Source organism: Solea senegalensis, linkage group LG19, assembly GCF_019176455.1.
Source record: "Solea senegalensis isolate Sse05_10M linkage group LG19, IFAPA_SoseM_1, whole genome shotgun sequence".
Lineage (NCBI taxonomy): Eukaryota > Metazoa > Chordata > Actinopteri > Pleuronectiformes > Soleidae > Solea > Solea senegalensis.
The window spans coordinates 6,503,126-6,527,769 of NC_058038.1; the positions used below are offsets into that span (position 1 = coordinate 6,503,126).

The 24,644-nt window shown below is 39.8% G+C and overlaps 1 protein-coding gene and 1 long non-coding RNA gene across 2 annotated transcripts; one reads left to right on the forward strand and one right to left on the reverse strand.

The window, feature by feature from the left end:
• Positions 1 to 7,604: 7,604 nt before the first annotated feature.
• Positions 7,605 to 10,761, forward strand: uncx (UNC homeobox). The gene is made up of 3 exons (XM_044050108.1): positions 7,605 to 7,966; positions 8,436 to 8,611; positions 9,326 to 10,761. The coding sequence occupies exons 1-3, from the start codon at positions 7,708 to 7,710 to the stop codon at positions 10,352 to 10,354; spliced, it is 1,464 nt and encodes a 487-aa protein (XP_043906043.1). The 5' UTR covers positions 7,605 to 7,707; the 3' UTR covers positions 10,355 to 10,761.
• An 11,231-nt stretch (positions 10,762 to 21,992) lies between these two features.
• Positions 21,993 to 24,384, reverse strand: LOC122785614. Its single transcript, XR_006362311.1, has 3 exons — positions 24,257 to 24,384; positions 23,092 to 23,172; positions 21,993 to 22,015 (listed from the first exon to the last, which is right to left on the reverse strand). It is a non-coding gene; the product is annotated as an uncharacterized LOC122785614 (long non-coding RNA).
• Positions 24,385 to 24,644: the final 260 nt, after the last annotated feature.

The window sequence follows — 24,644 nt, forward strand, 5'->3', positions numbered from 1 at the left end:
CAGGATTTTTGTTAAATTAACATTTAGTTTGAGTTCAACACTACATTAGTTAAATATAAAGAGTTAAAGTGACTCTTTTAGTGCTACTGTGATACTTTAACACTGCTAGACTGATTTACTTTGAATAAATATCACATTAGAGCAATGCAACAGTGTATTTCTCAAATAACGATGACAGTTAAGAATACATGTGACAATTTTGGTGTTACTTAAACACCTGGTTGTCTCTTTCTGTGCATTTTAGGATTCACATTTCATTTGCTGTTGACTCGGAAGTGACAAATGCAAATCTTTGGGTGCATTCATTTAAATCTTACACAAATGATTACCGATTGCTCCTGCTCCTCCTATTATCTCATCACCCGCACAGTGTATCATATTTTCTATTCACTGTTATATCAATATAACGTTTACAACATTATATGATTTAAAATACATTAACTGCGTCAGTACAACTTGTAATGCACACATGCAATAGCCTCTATAACTAAGTTTACGACTTACTCCATACTGTATACATTATTTTTAATAGTTGAAGTTACCCCTTCAGACAATTTCAAATTCATTTACTCTCCAAAAAAATCATCTTCAATAAGATTTCATTGTTGCATTATGCTAACAAAAATATTGTTAAGAGTTGATTGTTAAGAGACATTAGGTTTGACAGCAGCTCTGATTAAGCTGCCATCCAGACAAAAACATTGTTACATGTTTCCTGTATTTTTAAATATTTATCCTCAACAGATTTGTTAATATTCAGCCATCATGTGCATAACTCAATTTTCTTTTATTACAATGTGAGACAGAGCCACATTATTCCAAAGTCTCATTTGGACCCAAATTATTCAAATTCCAAGTCCAATCATCCAATCTTTTGACAATTTACAAGAGAGCAGATCTTAGATTACGCTCTTGAATTTAAAGTCACAGGCGAGCGAGTGTGATGAGGCCATTTCAGACGACATGTGGGCTAAATCTCCGGTAAACTGATGGCTTAAAAATGGCAAATCTATTTATTCCATAGTTGATTTCCACAAGGTTAAAGTGGTGTCTTTGCAGCTTTGACCAGATGATGGCAGCAGGAGCCTTGTAAACTGTAAAATCACTCTTTTTATGACTAAAATGTGTATTTTTACACTACACGTGAAACAAAAAACATGCATTTCAAACACGGAAGCCACCACAACAACAACCACATAAGATTCCACACATCAGCAGTGAAGGTTCAGCAATAATCAACCGAAAAGTTTTAATAAACTTTTAATGAATAGATGGGATATTTATGAAGGATCATAACACTTTCCTCAGCATTGCCACTGCTCATAAGGAGCAAAATGATTCAGCGGGGGTCGATGAAAGCGCCTGATTTAAATGACACGACTGCAACATATTAGCCCTCGGAGGTGGTGAACGTATAATGTAAAAAGTGCATCATCGAGAAACAACAGTTAGAGAGCATCAATTTCTCTGCTGCTGCTGCTGCTCCACAACACCTGCCTCATAAGCTGCTAACACTGTGGGCAGATGGCACTGCTGTGAAAACACCTGGCCCTCCACACTGAGGCTTCTTCACTTCAACTGTTGTCAAAGAGGCAATTTCAAGTGATTATCTCCCGATAAACGGGTTCATTACAGAAAGATAAGAGAATTAAGGGGCTGACGTGACACTTTATTGGACGCGTGACACGTTTATTGAATTTCTGTCCTGGGTGTCTTGCCCAGCTTAAGATTCTCTTTTCTTCATGTTCTGCACTTCTAAAGTTATATTAAATCGAACCACGTTTCACACATAATATCAGTATTTTCCAAGTTGTCTTAACAAGCTGTTGCTGCTTCAGAAACCTTTATTGTCCGATATAGGAGTTCAGATCATAACTCAGGATTTAAACATTATTAGACTCACTTTTCCATAATAACTCAACCAGACAAACCAAGGATCTTCCAATAAATAAAATAATCTCAAAGTGAGTGTTGAAATATCATGGCGTGGATCTTGTGGAATTACAATTGCATTCAATAGATACTTTGGTGTCATTATCTGTCTTCTGGTGTCTAAAAATGTTGATTCTGCACAATATATTGATCACTACATCAAGAAATGGTGACAAATGTTATTCACAGTTAGTATTTATATTTTTTTTATATAGTATAATGTATTTTTTTTTTACAATTCATGTGTGTGTTGTTTTCATATCACCCCCTGTTGCACCCCCATTGTTACTTACTGTCCCTTCTTTTATTATTTTATGTTATTTTTTAGCATATAAATAAATGGTTGAAGAGTGACACTGATTCTCATTAAAAAACATAGAACAAGAATAAACCTATTTGCAGAGGAAACGGACGGTCAAGTGGATTAAGGAGCCATGTCTTCCTCACGTGACATGTTTTTTTGTCTTCTTTGTCTATTTACAATGCTGAGCAATTTTAATCCCCTTGAAATATGAAATTATAACATCCTGCACAGGTGTTAATATTCCATATGTCTCTTATCTTATTTGTGTGCCGTATATTTTTTTTACATTTTATATCGTTTGTTTCAGCTTAAACTGCCAAAAATGAGTCTTGGTCATTTTTAGCATCTTGTTACGTCCCTTTGTTATGCACCAAAAACAACAACTTGCAACTTGTTGTATATTTAAAACCGACTTGGCAATAAAAGATAGTTATTCTGATTTGGAGCCACTGGAAATAGAAACAAATAAATAAATAAATGAGTGAATAGAAAAACATGGAGACAATCAGCCACTAGAGGGCAGAACAGGCCTTTTTATGGACAGAAAGAGCCTGAGCTTGTGGTTTGATGAAGCTCTCATGTGCAGGGTCAAGAAGGTTTTGAGGATCTGTGGGTGTGCACTGCCATATTTCTACTAAGTGTGTGTGGTTACAACAGTAGGAATGCAGAATGTGGCTAAATTTAGGTTTTTCTACAAACTTCAGGAAAAAAGGGGCCTCACAATCAGTCAGCTAACCAGTGATTTCAAAAATAAAGGTTGCATCATTTCTCTGTAAGAAAGATCCGTGACAGATGATGGAAAAACTCGTGTCTCAGTGTCTAAAAAGTCCACAATGGGAAGATTTGTGTCTGTTTTAGCTGCAGCACTGGTGCTAGAGCATAAACATCTCTGGGGCTTTGGTGAAAACACTTTTTGGTACGGTAGCAGATGGCTGGGCCACAGAGTACACACTCACTCGCTCTCTCCCTCTAACTGTCTTTCCACCAGGAAACACCGAGGGACTTGGTCGGTCTATCCTGCCATCACTTCCAATTTGGCTACAACCAAAACCTGCAACTCTTAGCATTTCCACGATCACCACGAATAGCTCCTTCTTAGGCCCCGTTTCAACTCCATGCCTTGTTTGACTCGTCTCCAAAAGTTTAAATGTATTCCTTGTTATACTGTATGTTCCATTACGCACGAGTTTAATTACTGTGTAAGTGCATTTATTCCCCCGTAAACCTCTTGATGCTGTTGCAGGGAGCTGTCCAAGGTGCTTAAAAATCGAACAAACCCCATAATTCCTTATGTACAGACGCTATAAGGGACTCCCACAGTGATAGACACACTCTCTATATACAGTACATGCACCTTTTCACATGCAAACCCATTTGGGATTATAACACATGGCTTAAAATTTGGAGAGGCTACCCTTTTTTCTATATATATACACACGTGTTTTTTTTTTCTTCCTGTAGAGTTGAATTATTAGATTGAAGTTGAATAATAAGCGAGCCCTTCATCTGCGGAACTGTAATTAACGAGGAGGGCAAAATGCAGGAGGTGGCGAAGGCAAAAAAAAAGAGAAAAAATGCAAATTATTCTCTGCACAAAGGCTCCTCACAAATTGGCGTCACCATTTCTCAAATTATATCATTACTATATTTTGAAAATGTTAATCTGTTGAGCGGATTTCCCGCGGGAGTTGAGTAAATTAGTTCTATTTCCGAGACTGCCTCTCTGCAAAGGCACGGCAGCGACAAGCACCTCTGATTTGCTGATTACAATTAGACTCCCCAGTTTGGGCTCCTTCAAGCATTGATAATTTTCGGCATATTAAGCACGTTTTAGCAAAGGTGATAAGTCAGTTTTAATTGAAATGAAATTATTATTCTAATGGAAGTTTGGTTATTATTATTAGGAGGCACCAGTCATTCTAGATTCATTTTTAATATATAAATGCTGGGGAGTTTTAAAAAAAAAAGAAAAGGAAAAAGATTTTGAAGGGCATTAGGGTGTCAGGATTGAATGAGGTAATTTGAAGGGAATTACTTTCCCTTCTATCAGAAATGAACTGAATTAAAAGTCCAAATCAATCGCTTTCACTTCTCCATTCTACTTTGACAGCGGCACAATTACAGATAATTAGATGGGAGGAAACTTTTAATTGTGGGATTAGAGGCAGGGAGAATTTGTTGGATCAGAGGAAAGAATTTCGAGGCAGAGTTCCTTGCTTATAAAATCGAATCAAAGGATTTGCGAGCTTAAAATGGCAACCATGCTTCTTCTTTTTCTCTCCCTCCACCCCACCACACCCTCTCCCTCCTCCCCCTACTGTTTAATTGGAACTGCATCTAGTTCATCCAAATCATCCAAAACAATTAATTTAGATTTAATTCTATAATTATCATCAAATCGAATAATGTGCAACCTAATTTAGATAGTTAAAAATTAACGTGCGTGAAGTTAATTGAGTAATTAAACTCCTAAACTGCCGCCTATTAATTTGCCTGCCTAATTAAAAATGAATTTGATTCTGTGCTGCTAAACTAGGTATCAGTGTTGGATGGGCATGTTGATAACAAAGCCACTTTTTTTTTCTCCCCTTCTCCTTTTTTGGGTGTGTGAGGGGGGGATTGTGGGTTGTTATCATTTGAACACCTGTATATTAAGTTGGCACTCATCCTGTATGGATTTCAGTTATCTGCTTATATCTGCAGTCAGGTGAGTGAGCAGCAGCGAAATCCTCTTATTGGAGACTCGGCCAAGAAAGTTGTCATTAGAGAGACTTAGAGGAGATAAAGTGCAAGTTGATTTGGCTGCGAAATGGAACTTGAAAAGTCAAAGACAAAAACGTCCGCGACTCTTAAATCAAGAGTGGAAATAAGTGAATGAGTGGGTCGTGGGAGTCTTGTGTGTCTCCCATGTGCTCCATCAGTGCCACTGCTGTTTCTCTTCACCCCATTCATCACCGTGATCACCGTGGTCACTTAGTGGACTTAACAGCCTATATAGCGACCAACTTAAGGGAGTGATTAGAGCAACACAAGGAGGCAGCAACGGGGGTAACCACTATATGATGCTCTCCAGGACTTACTGTGTGTGTGTGTACTAATGCATTTAAGTGTGTTTTAGTGCTAAAAGCAGGTGAGAGGTGATGACACAACCTGACTGAGTGACAGAAAAAGTAGCAAAACACTGATACGCAGCTGTTTTATAGCAATATTTAACACTATTTTTCTAGCATACAAGCCTGTGTGTGGAAACTTTATCAGTTGGTCTAACATATAGACTACTCCTATTAATTCAACCCAACGATACATACATACATACATATACATAAATGCAATAAAGAGTTTGTGTCCAGCTGCAGGAAAACACACAAACACTGTATATAAATTGTGTGTCTGTGCATTTATATTTATATATATATATATCTATATCTATATCTATATATCTATATATATATATATATACACACATATACATATATATGTGTGTGTGTGTGTATACGACAAAACGCTGGCCTTGTTCGCCTTATTATCAGGTTAATTAAAGCAAGAATGAATCAATGTCACGCGGCAGAAATAAGGATTTAAAATATTTAAATGCAATGTCTCTGGAGACTGTATATGTACTGTATATCTATATATATATAAATATATATATAGATATATATAGATATATATATATATATATATATGTGTGTGTATATATATGTGTGTGTGCGTCTGTGCATTATTATTAGGACTGACAAAGAAGGCATTTATCAAATTGTAGATGTTCAAAAAAAGGACGTGAACAGGGAGGGATTACTCACAAGATCGTGTCCATGTGCGCAAGAATTAAAGTTTAAAATACAGAGAGAGGGAAAAGGTTGGCGGGGTGGAGTGAGGTGGAGTTGGGTGGGGTGTGGTTCAAAGACAAGCAGAGTGCTGCTCAAAAAAGAGAGGGGAAGATGGATAAACAGGCGAGCTCTCATTTCTGAGGAGTTCATTAAAATGTAGGGCTACACACGGCGGAAGGTGCGGGGGGTGCTGGTGGTGGAGTGTGTGTGTGTGTGTGTGTGTGTGTGTGTGTGGGGGTGTTATTTGGGCTTGGGGTCAAGTGACGAGCGGATTATATACTTCCTCATAATAATATTAATTAAACAATTTGCATGCTAATAGGGTAACAATTATCGCAGCTTCTGTTGAGAGATTCAGGTTATTACAACATGCCAATCCGGGTGCCAAGGGTCAGGGAATGAGTGGGGTGCGAAATTTCAACTCTGATTAACATTATGACAGCGCCAGACTTGGGATAAATAAAGTGGAATTAATTATTTGCAGACCTAATGAGCAGATATATAGGATTTAGGCTAGGTCACATATTGAGCTGGAGGAGCTCCCTGTGACAGGAGGAACCCCTGCAAATGTACATTTCCTTTCTTTAATTTTATTCTCTTGTGTTGTCCTTGTTCCAGTCTCTTCGGCTGCACAGGCTTCTCCTTTTATTTGCCCATATATTTTGTTCATATAACACAACGTTGCTCGTAATTGAAGCTTTCGCCTTGTAACAGTAAAATATTATAGTTTCACTCTCTCGCTTTTGTGCCTTCAGCAGTATCTCAGCTTCCCCCTTGGAAAAAAAAAAATACCACCACCCATATATTTCACCACGTCTCACCCCACTGTGTGTTTTACGCCCTGCGTGTGTGCACGTGGACAAATAAAAACAATCGTAATAATAAAGTAATGTGTTTAAATCATGATGTATAAGTAAAACATGGGTCTCCAGAGGGGATGGAGAACGCCGTTTTAATTTGAAAATATATAGAAATAAAGATATTTAACCTTTTTGTACAATTGTGGATCTAAACAACTTTTTGTTGCCTTAGATGAAAAAAATGTGTCAAATCCGGTGTATGTGCCAATAAAAGTCATATCTTTCATCAGCCAAGTCCCCATAAATGTGCACAATACACACCAATATTACACAAAAGAGAATGTATGCCCTATAATGAAAATAAATAGTACGATATTCTTTGATTAAATGTATAATTTTATGGTTTAATACTGTCTTTAAAAAGTGCCGGAGCCTCTGGCCTAACCTATCCGCCTGTAGCCCTTCCCTTCCCGGTGACTGACTGAGCCCTTCCTCCCGGTGGTGGGTCCCCCGTGTAGTTGCCATGTAGTTCTTATCAAAGCCCTCCTGTCTTGTTGTGACAGCTCTGATATTGTTTATTGAGGTGGATGTCAGCTTTAATTAGCAATCGATACGGGGAGCGTCTGCAGAGCGCGCCTCTGACGTCAGCGCCCATTACCGCTTCTCATTGGGCCTCATATTCCCAGAGCCACGGGCTAATTATTGGGAGGTTCATGTGGATAAAGTACAGCTCATCCCCTCCCTTCACATCATGTCCCCCGCTCGCTGGCCACACTCGCTGCATGCTTTTTAAATTCCCGTCGCCGGCGGAATCCAGACGTCGTTTCCTCTCGCCTGCGGGATGATGGACAGCAGGATACTGGATCCACCGCACACCCAGTTCGGAGGCTCGCTCGGCGGGATGGTGGGCTTCCCGTACCACCTGAGCCACCATCACGTTTACGAATTAGCCGGGCATCAACTTCAATCTTCGTCCGCCGTTCCCTTCTCGATAGACGGATTACTAAATGGCTCCTGCGCGGCGTCAGTGGGCAATTCCAATCCGCTCTTGTCGTCGGGCTGCGGGATGAATGGAGATAACCACCAGTACAAACTGACAGGTAAGCCACGCTATAAACATATATATATATGTATACTGTATGTATACTACAGACTATAGCGTCACTTGACTATATATATATCTCAAGGTTCTGGGGGCTGCTTGTGTGCGCACAAAGACGCAAACGGGAAGACACAAAGACGGAGACGCTGGTGTTTTCTGTGTGTGAAGCTGCACACAAGCACAAGCGAGCAGAGGACAAATCCTGAAGAGGCACAAGAGCAGACAGCTAAAAAAAAAATATACTAAAGCAACGACATGGTTCCACAAGATTATTTCATCTCAATTCTGTAGAATGTACGATACAAACAGGCTTTTGACAGACGCTTCAGGGTTCAAATATTTCCAAAAAAGATCCCTTTACGCACGAAATCCACTCTGTTCCAGTGCTATTGAAATGTAGTTATTTAAAACACACACAACATGAGAGAATCCACCTTTGTTTACATGTGTTCTCATCCTGCTGTCAGACTCGGTGGACCCAGACAAAGATAGTCCAGGCTGCAAGAGGCGAAGAACTCGCACTAATTTCACTGGTTGGCAGCTGGAGGAATTAGAAAAGGCTTTTAATGAGAGTCACTATCCGGACGTGTTCATGAGGGAAGCACTGGCTCTGCGGCTGGACCTCATAGAATCAAGAGTTCAGGTAAATATCCATGTGTATTTTTGTTGTTGTTAATGTTGTGATGGTTTTTAGTTTGCATGTTTTCATTTCCTTATTATTTATGACAATGTCTCAGTAGCCTATTTATATTTCAAAAAATAATAATAATAAATCTTAAAGCAGCACGGGTCAGTTGTCTGCCATAATGTGTAATTTAAAGGACTCACTGCATGTGTGTGTGTGTGTGTGTGTATGGTGTGTGTGTGTGTTGTCTGACCTTTCCAGGCTTATGTTGGTCCAATAAATCAATTTTAATTGCACCTTTATTTTGAAAAAAAAGAGCTTTTAATGTGTGATATTCTTTTTTTTTACGTTTAATCATTTTCTAACAAGAAAACCATTTATTTTTTTCATTTCTTACTGTTATTCACATTAATGGAATAATTCCATTGAGGGTTTTACAACCATAATTTAATACTAAAAAAATAAAATTGTATATTATTGTAAGAATATTTGAAAAAGAGAGTGACAGCTTCAGTTTTAAAATTTATAGTCGAATTGCAATTATTTCAGTGGAAATTGTGAGATTTGTCAAACCTGACATCAATAACTTTTAATTTTTGACAGTGTTTTGTTTGTTTGTTTTAGGCCTGTATGCAAAGCAAAAGAGCAAAAACAATATTTGTTTAATTACCATATTATTGTCACTGTAAGTTATTTTTATAGTGACATAAACGTGCATTAATCTCTCTGCAGGTCTGGTTCCAGAACCGCAGAGCCAAATGGAGGAAAAAGGAGAACACAAAGAAAGGTCCGGGTCGACCTGCACACAACGCGCACCCCACCACCTGCAGCGGGGAGCCCATGGCCCCGGAGGAGATCGCCCGGCGAGAGCTGGAGCGGCTGGAGAAGAAGAAGCGCAAGCAGGAGCGGCGGCTGCTCAAGTCCCAGAACAAGCTCTTGTCTGGGGATTTATTTCACACCCCGGGCTCGGACAGCGACAGCGGGGTGTCGCATGTCACCGACAGTGACCACACCACAGGCCCGCCTTTTGACTCCGTGCCGGACAGCCAGACGCCGTCGAGCTGCGACCACCACACACCTCACTCTCTCCAGACCCAGAACCAGAACCAAAGACACTTGGACGGGGAGGCTGGCGGATCCGAGCTGGACTCGCCCGATGCCAGTCACCGGACAAGCCTGATGTGCTCCAGTAACAGTGAGAGTAACAGCAACAGAGGCTCAGGTCTGCAGAAACTCAACCCTTTTAGCGTCGAAAGCCTCCTGTCGGACTCCAGACCGAGACGCAACCCCGCGGCCTTACCCTCCTCACGGCCTTTGATAGGGAAAGGACACTTTCTGCTCTATCCCATCACACAGCCGCTTGGATTCATTGTTCCACAAACTGCTCTGAAATCAACCACATCTACGGCTACAAACTGTGGCAGCGACTCATCGGTGGAGAGGAGCCTGCAGCCCAGCAGCGGCGGCCGCTGCAGCAGCATCAGCAGCGTCTCTGCGGGATGTAGGAGCAGCTCGCCGGACTCCGCTGCGCGCAAGGCGCAGGCGGGCTCCGAGGAGCGCGCGAGTTCCCCGTCCTCTTCCAGCAGGGGCAAAGACACTCACACCTCGACCACTTTCACCCACGAACACTGCAGCCCACAAGTCACTAATCAGCCTGTCGACGTTGACTGTAAAAAAGAGCATTTAGAGAGCAAGGAGTGTGACAGCAGTCCTGCAGACACAAAGACAGACTCCAGCAAAGAAGATGTCGACATGGAATAAAAACTCTGGGGGTAAAAGAAAAGAAGGAAAGAAAGAATAATAATAATAACAATAATAATAATAATAATCAGAAACATTGATATAACCTCTAAAATGACACCTTCCATTAGGCCAAAGCTTCACCATGCAGAATCTACATCTTTGCATTTAAAATTTCACTCTGCTGAAATTCTCTTTCTCTTTTTGCGAGTGTATGTGTGTGTGCGTGTGTGTGTGTGTGTGTGTGTGTGAGAGAGAGGAGTCTCTCGATATCCTTTAATGTGTGTGTCAACAACAACAACAGCAGAAAAAAAATAATCATAACAAGACCATGAGACCAACAAAAATCCTCAAGAGCTGTAAAAAAAGGGTATTACACTATTTATATATGTAAGGTTTTTCTTAAATAAATCTATTGTATACAAGCACCTCAAACCGTGTGAGACCTTAAATAGCTGCGGCTACAGTACAGTTCAGTACAGTACAGTACTTTCTCTTTTACTCTTTTTTTTTTTTGCCAAAAAAAGAAATCTCATGTTGTACTTTGTATATTGCCTTAACAAATTTATTCATCTATAAGCCCCCAACTGAAATGAGGTTACGAGCCCGGGGCGAAAAAAGGACCCGCTCAACTCCTGCAGAGTTTTGATATGAAAGTAATTATTTTCCCGGTGGCTACTGCAAAGGGAGGAGGGGGGGGGATTCAGTTTATTTTAGCTCAAAGGGGGGGTTATAATACATTACCGATTTCTAGTGATATGAAATCACATAAACTTCCAAGAATAATAGAATTAGCATGAAAAGGCCTGGGTGTCAAATTGAAATAGGAAAATAATAGCCCCGGCAGCTGGGAGTGTGTGTTTGTGCATATTGGATAGGAGATGGAGGATTCGTGGGGAGGCATTTTCATGAGGGTTTTTTCCTCCTTCTTCTCCTTCTACCCCCTCCCTCCCTCCCTCCATCCTCCTCTCCACTTTGTCAGGTTCCCTTGTAGCGCGGCTATATTAAGATAGATGTTCGATGATATCCCTCATTGTTCTGTCGCTTTACATTGATGTTTCTGTGTTATCAGCCTATTGATCATGCGTCGGCTGTAATAGGACGGGCTGAGGCAAACGTGCCTATTTACAATAGCAGAACACATTTGTTCTAATAGGGGCTGGTGGTCCCCGGGGAAGCCGTGCAGGATCTGGGACATCTGCTCCCCGCTTTCTTTCTTTCTTCCTTTATTTCTCTCCCTCCCTCTCTCTCGCTCTCTCTCTCTCTCCCCTGTCCTTTTTATCTCGTGTGTTTAATAACAGCAGCGTTGACCACACAATCAGGACATGTCAACACCTTCCCCCCCAAAATATAGATTTTAAGACAAAAACAAAAGCAAAAAAAACAAAAACAAACACAATTTGTATATGTAAAGCTGCTAAAACCCTTAAACCCTTTATATACACAGAGAGTCCTCGTCGGGATTCTTGATTTGCAAATAAATTGAAAATAATCAGAGGGGTGAGCTTTACGTGTGAGCCGGTGCAAATGAATTTCTGGGCCAGTGTCCCGTTTCAAAAAAATATTTACATACAATTCCAAACCCATGCAGCTGTTTGCACTGGGAAGCAATGTCTTATTAGGCTGCAGGAGGAGGAGGAGGAGGAGGAGGGTGGAGGACATGGACATGCATGAAGATTACAGGACTGCATGCATGAGGTTAGAGGTGTCTGCATGGTTTCCTCACACAGACCAGACAGACGCCCTGTTAATGCTTGTTGGTTCTTCCAATTTCTTTATTTTCCTTGTGAGCACAAGTGAGTTTGCAGTGGGGGAATTGAACACATGGCTTCTAGGTTGTTTTTTTTTTTATATAAAATATTGTTGAATTTTAGATTATACATGTAGTCATTTTTCAAGTCTCAAAAAAGGAGGTAAAATGAACAGGTCTGCAAAAAAAACCCTACAAATTGCTTAATTGTCATTGTTAATTCATAAAAAAAAAACTATGAGGAAATACATGGTATATGTTCTAAAACTACGAGGCCAGAGTGAAATAACCTTTAATATTGCACGGAGTGTATGTTTCCATTCCACTCTCGAGGCTATTTGGGACGTGTGCCCAGTTCATCCATAATTCATTAGCGCACAGTGAATGGGAGTATCGCTGGCTGCACATTGGTGGCCTTAAGGTGAAATTAGCGATTTGCTTAAGTAGTTAAGCTTTCCTTGCCTGAGAGCCGCACGCTGCATGATTCAAGACAAACTATCAATCGATATGCCCAGGCAGCCTCCAGATAATGTGTCGTCCATGAATCATACTTTATGAATTCAATTTATACCCGCAGAAATTTTCAATTTGAACGCCGGATCATTATGGGAGAGTGTAAATTGTTTTTGCTCTATTATGCATCGGACGCCATCATTTTTCTTTCTAATTACGGAGGTGTCAGGTCGAGCTGTCATGCAGACGCTGATTTTCAATTTAACTGATCATCATGCATTCATTTTCCCATTTGATAAATCTGCTCCATCTCCAAGCGTCTCCATGCCCGGAATGCGTAAAGAGAAGGCACAGATTGGCAAAGTAATAGGGGCCTGTATGCGGCAATAAGTGCAGATCAGCCAGCTAATTTAGCACCTCCTGGTATTTTCCATTTCCATTTCTCATTTCCAACTCTCAAAGGAGGAGAAGCAGCCCAAAGGCAGAGAGCTGCGAGGCTTTCCACTATCGGAGAAAGACAGAGGAAAAAGGGAAGAGAGAAAAAAAAAATCTACCAAAAACCGCTTGTTTTCAACGACACATTCTCCCCCCAAATTAGGATATCAAGCTTAATTAAGGCTAATGGAGTTTTCGCAGTATGTGTTAGTTTTATTTAATAGAAACAAATTTGTGCAATTAATTATGGCCACGATATTGATAGGGTCTCATTTGGAGCACGCGAGCTGCTGCAGCCTAAATCAAGCATCTCCACGAAATGTAAGCCGCTCATTTTCCAAGCTACAAATGACTAACCAAATGTTTATTTTACACCTTTTGTTTTCCACATCACATCCAAGCAAACCAAACTCACATCAAGTCATTTCCGTTCCCAGTTAAATGATAGATTTTGATTTCAAAGATTTGAATGATGTACTATTAAGTTCCCCCTCTATTACATGGAGTTTTTTTTTTTTTCTTAAAGATACAATCCCATATAAGAATGACAAAGAAGGATTTATTTGCAAGATTCATCCTCAAAAAGGGACCTGTGTGTGTGTGTGTGTGTGTGCACAGACATGGTGCTTTGTGCTGCTGCTGTGTGAGATCTTAGAGGCTCTGAAGGCTCAGTTTGGATGAAAGAAAGAGAAAACGTGTCCCCCTTTAAAAAAAAAAAGAAAAAAGGGAAAATGGCACTTGACATTTGGCATCTCCTGCAGCAACTCTGCCATGCCTTTTTTTGGGATTATTTTACATCTCATGCTCATTAATGCGCTAGTGGATTTAATCATTCTTATCTTTCCTGTGCATACCTGGGCTAAGCCCAAAATTACCATCTGCATTGATTTCTGGACGATTCTTCAAATAATTTTTTAATTATCTCCGAATATTTTGTGAAAAAAAGAAAGAAAACACACCCTCTAATCAAATAACTCTTCGTTGTTTGCACCTGCAGGTTTATAAATAACTTGAATTAAAACTACTTCAATTCAGGATTCATTAAAATAAGATTAATTGACTGTTTCTTTAGATTTTGACATCACATTTCAGCTTTATTGATTTTCTGCATAGCTTTAAAGAGGTGGATGACACTAGGTTCATAATATCACACTATACAACATCACAAATCTAATAATGTTTTTATGTTCTTTCCCCCTGCCCTGAATAAACAAACTATTAAACTATGATAAGACACCACGACACAAGTGATCACACTCAGACTGGAGTTAGTGCAACATAAAAGAACATCAATATAAATGTCGGCTTATAGTGATTGTTTTACATTATCTTTACTCCCAAAAAAGGTCTTAAAAACTAAGCAAATATCACTTTGTAAAAGTAAATGAGTCCCTTTTATATCACAGCACAACAGCTGATGTGATGGCAAAATTAAAATAGAAAATGTAATTATTGTGTGTATTATACTAAAAATTGCAAGGTATTGTTCTACAAACAAAACATAAATTAAAGTTAAAGTTTGTGAGTCGCAGAATGAATAATCATACTATTATAAATCAGAGGAATGAGTGTATATCAGTGCAATGGCACAGATCATTACATGTCTGCCCTCCCCCCCATCCTGGAATAGCTGCAGGGAAGGATTACAACATTAGACTGTTCTCCACAATAAGAAGAGAGCACTTGCATCCTTGTACGATGATGCCGCAGATTAGCACAGAGGCTTATTCAAAAGTGGTCACACCTGTTGCAGTCTTGTCTGCTCTCGTCCCCCAAAGTGACCCACGATTACAGGACGGATTAAGAGGGACAAGAGGACCCAGTGTATATATGTTGCTTTTTTAAAAAAACACCTTTCTCCTACTCAAAATGAATATAAAAGGTGTAAATTCAGAGGTAATCGATTGTTTGGAGGAACAAAGAGCACCTCACACGAGTACAATCATCTCAGATTGCCATTTTATTTGACAATTCCTCCACCTGAGGCTCACACAGACCAATTTGTGACTCACTATCTGGGTAACAGACCAATGAAAGAGAACTTGGGATGGAACCTATTTGTGGGGAGTTAACATGTCCTTGGGAAGCATACAGTAGCTCCTGTGAAGCTGGCGCAGCTTATAAAGTAACTGTACATCAGTTTTGATTTCAAACATTCTCCTCCATTCAGAAAAATACAGCAGAACAAGGGACAAAGCCACTACACTGTACCTCACACACCATTTCAAGGCTGCTAACTTTTACCTGGGAGACCGAGCATGACAATAATAACAATAATAATAATCATTAGCGCGTTGCGTGTTATTGCTCACTTCCAAAGTGGAACGTAAACGGGCTGAACAACCTTTTAAAGGATGTCTGCGAGGTCAATCATATGCTGCAGCCGAGTAAAACTGGTGGAACAAAGGGACAGGGTGGTACACAGTACAAAGAAACATTTTTCCTGCTGTACATCATATCTACATATGAACCAATTATCACCTTCTCTAGTGATTCTATAAAAATACAGTCAAAGCAATTTGAAATAAGGTCCTTGCTCTCTCTGTGGCTCCAATTTATGTGTGTAGGTTAATTAGCAGACTCGTTGCCCATGTGTAGACTTTACTTCCGATGGTCTTTTCATGATAAAACATCTGTATGTGGTATACATGTGTATACATATATATATATATATATATATTTTTTTTAAAAAAAGGTAGTGAACACTTTTTTTAGATTTAAGTAAAAATTAAAAAAAAAGGTTGATTTAAGCTGCAATCAGTGAAATACAGAGAAACCTCTCCAGTATCACTCGTCTCTACTGTAGATCCAATCCAGAACGTGAGGTTAGGCGGTTTGTTCAAAAAACAAATGCATATTCAGGACAATTTAAGTAATTTGGACAAGATTATGAACACCGGGACCGCAACATAACTAAAGAACAGTGATTAGAACTTGTGTTGTGAATGACGATTGGTCGAGGTAATACTTCGATATTGGTATTGCCAGTCCTTTGTCAAAAACAAGACATGGCAAGAATTCGTGACACTGTGATTGATAATCTGACATTGTGACCATCCAAGACAGGAATATCATGTCTCGGCATTAAGGCACGACCCAGGGTTAGATCCTAGGCCTGCCAGATATAGACAGAGTCAGTTGGGAATGACTTTAGATCAACAAGAATGTGAAATTAACTAATTACCAGTATCTATGATCGGCCAGCTGAGGCACTAGCTTATAGGGGGTGTCAAACTCATTTCAAGTTCAGGGGCCACACGCAGCACAGTGGGCCAGACTTGACAGACAAATAATAACGAGCACTCAAAATGTTTTCCCCTTTATTTTACATTAAATGAAGTATCTTTTTACAAAACATATTATGAACAACCTGATCTTTTAAAAAATAAGTGAAATTTCAACCACATTATGCCTAAGTTAACCAGGTATCTGGAATTGAAAAATATAGTATGAAATAGAAATAGTGAAATATTCACAAATTTACCCGGGGGGACGGATTGGACACACTGGTGGGCCGGTTCTGGCCTGCAGGCCGTATGTTTGACACTCATGGCTTAGGACCTTGAAACAGCAGTGTGAGGAGGAGGCCGAGGAGGGGGTTGTGGACAACTGGATTAAAAAAAGTGCAATTTGGGAAACCACTGTATTCTTCAGTGATCTGCAAAAAACTGGAGGAGACCTTTAAACACAGAGCAAAGCAACATTTTGACATGTTTCTTTGTTGTGATTCGGTTCTAGATTCTCTCAACTGCTGTCTCAATATATACTGTCAACTCAGGAATTGGTCAAGGTTTCTTTTTGAAATCCATCCAGGGGCAAGTTAAGCAGCATGGCTTTATTCTGCACCATCATATTTCAACCGTCTAAAACCCTCCTTTCTCACTTTGTCATCCACAAAACTACCAAACACCAGCAAAATTCTGTTCCTGGAAATGGACAGAGACAGAGGGAGAGAGAGAGAGTTTTCTATGACATTTATCTGTCCAAGCATCAACTAGTCACTACTCGCAGCAGTGAGCAAATTAGTGCAGCCAGGTAACCTTAATGTTAGAGGTCCCAGTATAGGATTTTATAGTTCAATAAGCTTATAATTTCTTTGATATTTCCTTGCTGGATCTATGTGATTCACCACCGGGCTGCATGTAGCTCATAAAAGGAGGACCCTGGAGGAGGTACATCCTCAGCTGCTGCCTGAAAGCTTTGGAAAAATGAATCTTTTGTTCAATAACCCGCATCCCAAAAGGCCCGCAGACACAACCATCCGAGGCAAGACTGATCCAACGGAGAGGAGAAGTGGACACAGCTTCAGACCAGAGTCCCATGTTGACTTCTCCAAACAAAATACAGGTAGTAAGTTTAGCGGGCGTGCACAGACTCTCAGTGAACATCACAGCGACTGAGGCGGAGAGAAAACTGCAAAAACTGATTGTCTGTTGGGTTTTTCTTAGTCACTCCATCTTTAGTTAGGCTCGTGTTGTAAAAAACCCACATTTGTACTGCTCATTTGTGTAGCTGCAATGTTGCATTCAAGGAATAGCGTGCCCTAACTAGGGCTGCAACTAATGATTTTCTTAATCAATTATTCTGTGGGTTATTTTTTTCAATTAATCAAGGTGTTTGGTCTGCAAAAGGTTGGGAAATGATGTTCTCAAATGTCTCGTTTTGTCCGCAAACCTTAATTATTTAGTCACAGTGATTTGTTATATGAAGCAAAGAAACTAGAACATAATCACATTTAAGAAGCTGAAATTTATTTAGTGGCAGCCCTATAGCCCCAACACTAAAAAGGAAGTAGAAAACAAAGTGAAGATAGAATATTTTCTATTAAAAATTTTAGTGAGTGAGAATCAGTGACACCTATTGGTAAGACTGCAGAGTTCCCCAACTAGGGGTCATATAAGGGAAATTCTACCCGCAGGTACATTAACAAAAAAAATAAAAATAGGCTCCCCTAGTGCTAGTAAAAATAACAGCAATCTGTTACCTTGTGTCGTCCAATGAGGTTTCTTTTTTGCTTAGTGGTTAAAACATTATTCTTTGAGTTCAACACGGGTTTGACTCACAAGTTAGACTTTTACACACAATACCATGCAACACGGTCATTTTTTAAATGTCATTTTCTGTAACTTATTGCCTCGCCCGGTCTTTTATTTTAGCCCCGACCCCTAACCTCACTAACACTACGTGCGTAGTTGAGTTGGGGGTTCAGGGGTTGACCAAAATGATCCATAGCTGCTTCTGCTCCCATCCATTTCCGCACACGAGCCAGAGAGTTACAGTACAGTACCCTTGGCATCCTTGTTTTGTCAGCTTCTGCATCAAAATGAGAAACACAATCTGGCTGCTTTACCCATTAGAGCTGTTGTAGAAACATGGCAGTGCAAGGCGGCAGCCACACGTGACCCTTAACGCAACATATCAAGAAGGCTATAGCTCAGCCAATGTCGCCAATTAAATTATTTCTGAAGATGTCCCATCTGTTGGACACCAACAGGCTCGGGTTGTAAAATCAAATCAAAGTTTAGTCCGCTGTTAACCAGGCAGACAACTTGAGGTTGAATGGAACGCTCCGCCTGCCATTGGAGCGAAGGATGTCACTGTGGCGGGTGAGTTTGCTTCGCTGTGTAGCATACAGACAATGGTTATTATGGATTTCAAGACACTTGGAAAGATCTCGACGGCGTTGAATGGATTCGGACGCGCCTCCACTGAGGAAATGGAACAAGGGAAAAAGTGATTGTTGTAGCAGCCGGGTATGTTAGAAGCCAACACGCGGCGCGCGGCACAAGCATGGGATGATAACAACATGGCCATCAGAAAACAATTTCAGGATGAAGATTCATTCTTTACCACAGAAAGAGGAGCTTGATGAAAGTGTGGAACCGTTGGTTCACTTCCAGAACGAGGTAGTTAAGATAGCGGAGCTTGACTTAACATTACAAAGAGAAACAACAGTTTCTTTCACCAACAATATACTGTGCCGTGTACAAAGTTGTTGTTGTTGTTGTTGCTGCTGCTGTACCTGCTAAAGAAAGACACCATAACCAGAGCAAATGTGAAGATATTCATCACATTCTCTGGCCCTTTGCAGCAATTCAAAGGAACTCTTTTGTTGGTTGTAGTGATATGGACTGACGGCAACAACAAATCAAACTTTTTACTCTGTTATGGAATAAAAAAGTGAAACACAAATTTCTCTTTTGAGGAAATAGTCGTACTGAATGAATACAAAGTGGCTGAGGAATAAAAAGGTGAAAAATCCCTTTTGTGACGTTTGTCTTCACTCCTGGCAATCGGAGCCTGGGCGAGCCGAGAGCAGATAATTCCACAGAGAGTTTGTGTCTTCCTGTCTCTAATGAAATACATTAACGGTCATTAGACGGATGATTATAGGTGTCATCTTGAGGACTTCAGAATTGCAGGCAGCGTCAGGCTGTGGACATGTTGACTCTCGGCCAAGTATATTCAAAAATAATTCCTTCAACTTAAAAGCGACACATTGTCTTTGAGATCAATTTGACGATACATCAATTTACAACGGGATGAATATGGAATCTCTGGTTTCAGGTCTGTGCCACAAGACAACGTTCTACTTTACGGCATACGTGAAAAAACACAGTTGTGTATAAAAAGAGAGAGATTTCTAATGTCTCCATTACTTTGAAAAATAGCGATGTTGTAATTCATGTTGTAGACATTTGGTGAACACTTAACATGTAATTTATCATATACACACAAACAGTAGAAGACTATTTTTGGGTTGTTTTTTTTTTAAATGGTGAAGTTTTTTTTGGAAATCAATTAAAACCAAACAAACCAATTCTTTATTTTAATATTTTCATGACCGATGACGAATTAACATCACACTATGATCCTGCAATTAACACCTTCTCCTTTGTCTTTATTAAACATTGCAACTTTCGTCGTTGGATCCCTGATCTTTTTTTAATTAACACCTCAAACAAAAAAGCCAATAAACACCATGTTTTTTGAACATACAGAACAAACAACAACTGTAAATATACTATCTAGGTAAGTATGACTTTTTTTCTTCCATTGTTCCAAAATCTTACAAGATGTCTTAATTCTTTGGTCAACATAAATGAATACTGACATTTTAATTGGAACTTTAGTGTTATTCCTGTCAAGGTCAAGGGTTTGGCCCAGTTAACCGTGTAGGTGTACACGCACAAAGAAACAACACCGAATCTCATTCACTGTGGAATTCTGTTACTCCAAAGCTTAATGTACATGGAAACATGTATCTGTAGTTATTTGCACGGGCCAGAAGTCAAAAAAGGAGACCTCGCCTTATCCAAATTATTATTATTTTGGATAAGCACGAGTTTGCCTTTCACAGTACGGCACACGTGCGCGGGTATTTGCGATCGAGGACATGAAAGAGGATATAAACGGCATTTACTGAAGTGCACCTTAACCGAAAATATCATCCATTATGTGGAATACTGTGCATGTAAATGTTGTCATGGAGGGGGAGCGGGAGGAGGAGGAGGGAGGTGCGGCTTCCTGCCCGTCGGTGATTTATATGAAAAAGTCAAGCATTTTCCCCCCTCCTTGACTTCCCAGGGAATCTGCGCCACAGAGGTTAATGAAGTGTGAAGTGTGAAAACTTCCTGAGATGGGATGCGTTAAACAGTGCTCTCACATGTTTAAAAGCAACATTGTCCAAATTTATTTGTGTGTGTCAGTTCGGTTCGGAGTCTTAAATCTGGCAAACGTGGCCCCCGCGGGCCATCTGCTACCACCGTCGGGGCTAATGCCATCGCGCGTGTTCCACCCGGTCCACATGAAGGGATGTAATAACGCGATCCAACTATGGATTCAAATTGAATTCATGGGATTTGCCGATGCTCGGTTCACCATTTGGAATTTATGATGTTAAATAAATTGAGAAATCTCACATGAGAATGGATTTTTAGCACTATTTTGCAATTTGGCACGTGGACAGTATCAGGTACACAGCAGTGCACTTAATAAACATGGTGAACACATTATGAAATTGAGCAATTTTAAAAGGGAAATGAGGCAAACTATTAATATATGTAAAATAATACACTGACAATTTGCATCTATAGCCAAGATCATTGATGTCAAACTATGGATTGAAAGAAATTGTAGTGAAAACCCCAGAAAACAAGTTCATTCAAGGTAACATTAGCCAACTTGCATGCTGTAGTTTACCAACTGAATCAATTTTTTAACCATTTTCTTTTTTTATTTTAACTTTCTCATAATTTTGCCACTTCAACTACCCCTAACAGAAAACTTTGCTAATTACACGTTTAACCCTTTAACATCGAACGTATCGCAGACGACACGTTGCACTCTGCATTACTGTAATAACACAACGGTTTGTGCTATGGTGTTATAATTCCAGTTTCTGAAAGCTCGTCAAAGTCAATGTGTGGTTATTGTGGTAATTTCACTTGCTGTGTTGCAGGAAGCCTGCGAATCAGCATCGTTGTCGCCAGAGAGGAGAGGAGTTGGAAAAACGCTTGTACGTATAGTTTCCATTTTATTCGCCTGTTTTTGCACCTTTACACAAAAACTCATCAAATGCTATTTCAAATATGCATTATGCTATTCAAATTTCAATAATAACACCTAGAATGGGGTGTTCATGTACAAGTTTTTACTGAATAAAACTTAAGTTTTTTTCTTCATTTTAAATTGTTAACTATACATAACTGCAAGATATTGAAAGTTATTCTGGGTAAAATGGGCAAAAGCACTTAGTTACAGGACATTTTCTGCTCTTAAAATAAGCAAAAAAGGTGTTAAAGGGTTAAACTAACAATTTGTCTGTGGAATCAATAGAAATCTTCATTATATCATTTAAAACCCAACCTTATCCGTTTGAAACACACACAACCGCATCAGTCTTTTTAAAAAAAATCTTAAATTCACTCACTCGCTCATCTTCTATCACTTTATCCTCCACATGAGGCTCGTGGGGGTCGCTGGTGCCAATCCCAGCTGACATAGGGCGAAAGGCGGGGTCACATCCTGGACAGTTTGCCAGTCTATCACGGGGACACATGAGACAAACAACCATTCACTCTCAGGCTCTCACGTAAGGTCCAATTTGGAGTGTCCAATTTACAAATCTGCATGTTTTTGGACTGTGGGAGGAAACTGGAAAACCCACACATCATAAAAATGTAAGAAATTATCTTTAACATGGTCTTTTAACACAATAGTCACAGTTTTAGAGCCCTTTAGCCTCTTATTCAAAGTCATACCCTTTTTTTTTTTCACAACACCCATAACCCAGATTAACATCAGTGTCTGTATTTGCCACATAAGGTGAATTCCGACGTGCAGCTGACAAAACTGGCGCGTCCCCAATGATATTAATTAAGATCTGAACTATAACAATCACAATGTATTGATAAAAATCTCTCTCATGATATATTCCAACCTAAAAGTTTGACCTCTATAATGGATACAGTGTCTGCCTAAGGGAAGCCTCACTAATAGACATTTTTGGTTGCAATTAAAAATGGTTCCCATGAAAGGCCTGACATGTCCTCCAAGGCAAGAGTCTCAGACTCGGGCTCCTTCCTTTTCTCCGTCATTAAAGTGGTACTGCAAATGTTCTTAGCACATCCAGGCCAAGACCTCAGATCTCACTATTACATGCACATTATTTAATCCCTGGGCTCTGTGGTAGTACTGACATGTACAACTTCTGTCATTAACGTGCCCTGTATGAGCTCAAGAGATGGACCAGACCTCAAGTGGATCTCGAGGTCCAGTTTTTCATTTAATGGCTCAGGGGACGTCGGGTTCAACTAGGCCTGAAATGTTACTATAAAAGTGCTCTGTCGAAGGAGCATGTTATGGCTCTGTAGCCGTCCCAATCGATCACATTAGGGCTAAGGAAGTGGCGAGATGTGACGGGCCAGAAACATTTCAATACTGACAGTGTGCCTGAGAGCTTCAGGCACACTTGTGGAAATAAATAAAAAAAAAAAAAAAAAAAGAAGAAGCCTCGGATCAGTCCTGTAAATGGGTGTGATTAGTCATAAAGGAGCTTATTGTGCAGAGGCTGGAAGCAAATTAGAGGTGATAGTGGGACGGAATCGATGCTGTTTACCTCTTGGAGGTGTGAGCATATCCATCAGCCATCACCGAGGATCCCTGCTTCCCACCACATTATTGACAGCCTGGAGAGGACCTGAGGAAGGGACATTTTAAGACATAACATTCATTTCTCTGCCATCGACGGGCAGACCGGGCTTTCAGAATGATTAAGAAAGGGGAGGAAAATAATTAAAAACACCAGCACCTACAGTAGATGCTTAATGTGTATGGACAGTCTCAGAACAATTCTCATCCTGACAGTAAACGGTCTTTTCTACATGAAGAAATTCCCCACAAAGTGGAAAAGTGACACTAACTTTGCTACTTAACACAGATAATAAAGTGTTAAACTAGCGATTCTTGTCACAACTTTTGTACATTTGCCGTAACTACCGATGATAACGATACACATTAATGAGCAAATGCAGATGTTTATAGAATAACTAAGTCATGGTAATACTTTCATCACTGCACATCCTAACATTGTACAAATATAAAGAGATGAACTGTTAAAGCTTGTTATATACAACAAAGATGGCAAAATTATGGATATTATCACAATAGTACAATAGTGTGTAAAAGCTTCTTTTATGCAGTACATTGCCATTAATTCACCACTGTGATGTCTATTTCGATCCATGGTGATTGCTAAAATGTAATCTTAAAATAAGGGTTAGGGGTAATAATTCAAATAATTTCCCCTTAATCAACACATCACCAGACAAAACACAGTGCAGATCAGTAAACGAAACACCATACATGCATGACATGGCCTGATATAGCCATGATAAAAAATACAAAATCTTAACTAAAAGTGAACTTAAAGTGTCTTTAAAATTACCTTTACTTTAGACTTAAAATTTAAACTAAATAAAGTTGGTTTTAAAAATTCATAGCTTGGTAGCTTCCAGCAAAAGCCTGGTCTAAGAATGTATCCATTTTATCCACGCTATGCCAGATTACCAGCTTGTGATCGAACACAAAATATATAAAATCTAAGTGTTCCAGTGTTAAAGGGTTTCACACAATAGCTACTAAATTGTTGTTCTGTGCCACAAACGTTTCAACGGTGGCTGGAGAATACGGCAAACAAGTCAATCACAAGCAAAGTCACACACCGGGAGAGAAACAACATTAAGGAAATAATAGTATAACTTCCAGCAAAGAGGTGAGCTGACCTAGTTCTGGCAGTGGACTCACAAGCCACAGAGCGTCTCCCGAGGACTGGATTCTCCTCCAGAGGAAGGTGACTTTGTCCTTGATGGAAGGCGATTGGCGGCCTCTCCTGCACAATGAGAGTTTTCCTTTAAAAACATACACACACACATACAAGTGTACTGTGTGACACCAAGCCTAAGCAGTGTGGTCTGGTGACGTTTTTTTTTTTAGTTTTTTTCAAGCAGTGAAATTAACTTGGACTATGGCAATTAAGTTCGGACTTAAGTCCAGACTCCAGTTTAAAAGGATTCCAAAATCACAACAAAGTTCAAAGTTCTATGGATTATATGTAAAAAAAACACAACTTCCACATGATTGTTTGCTTCACCCAAACACAGAGGAATGAGA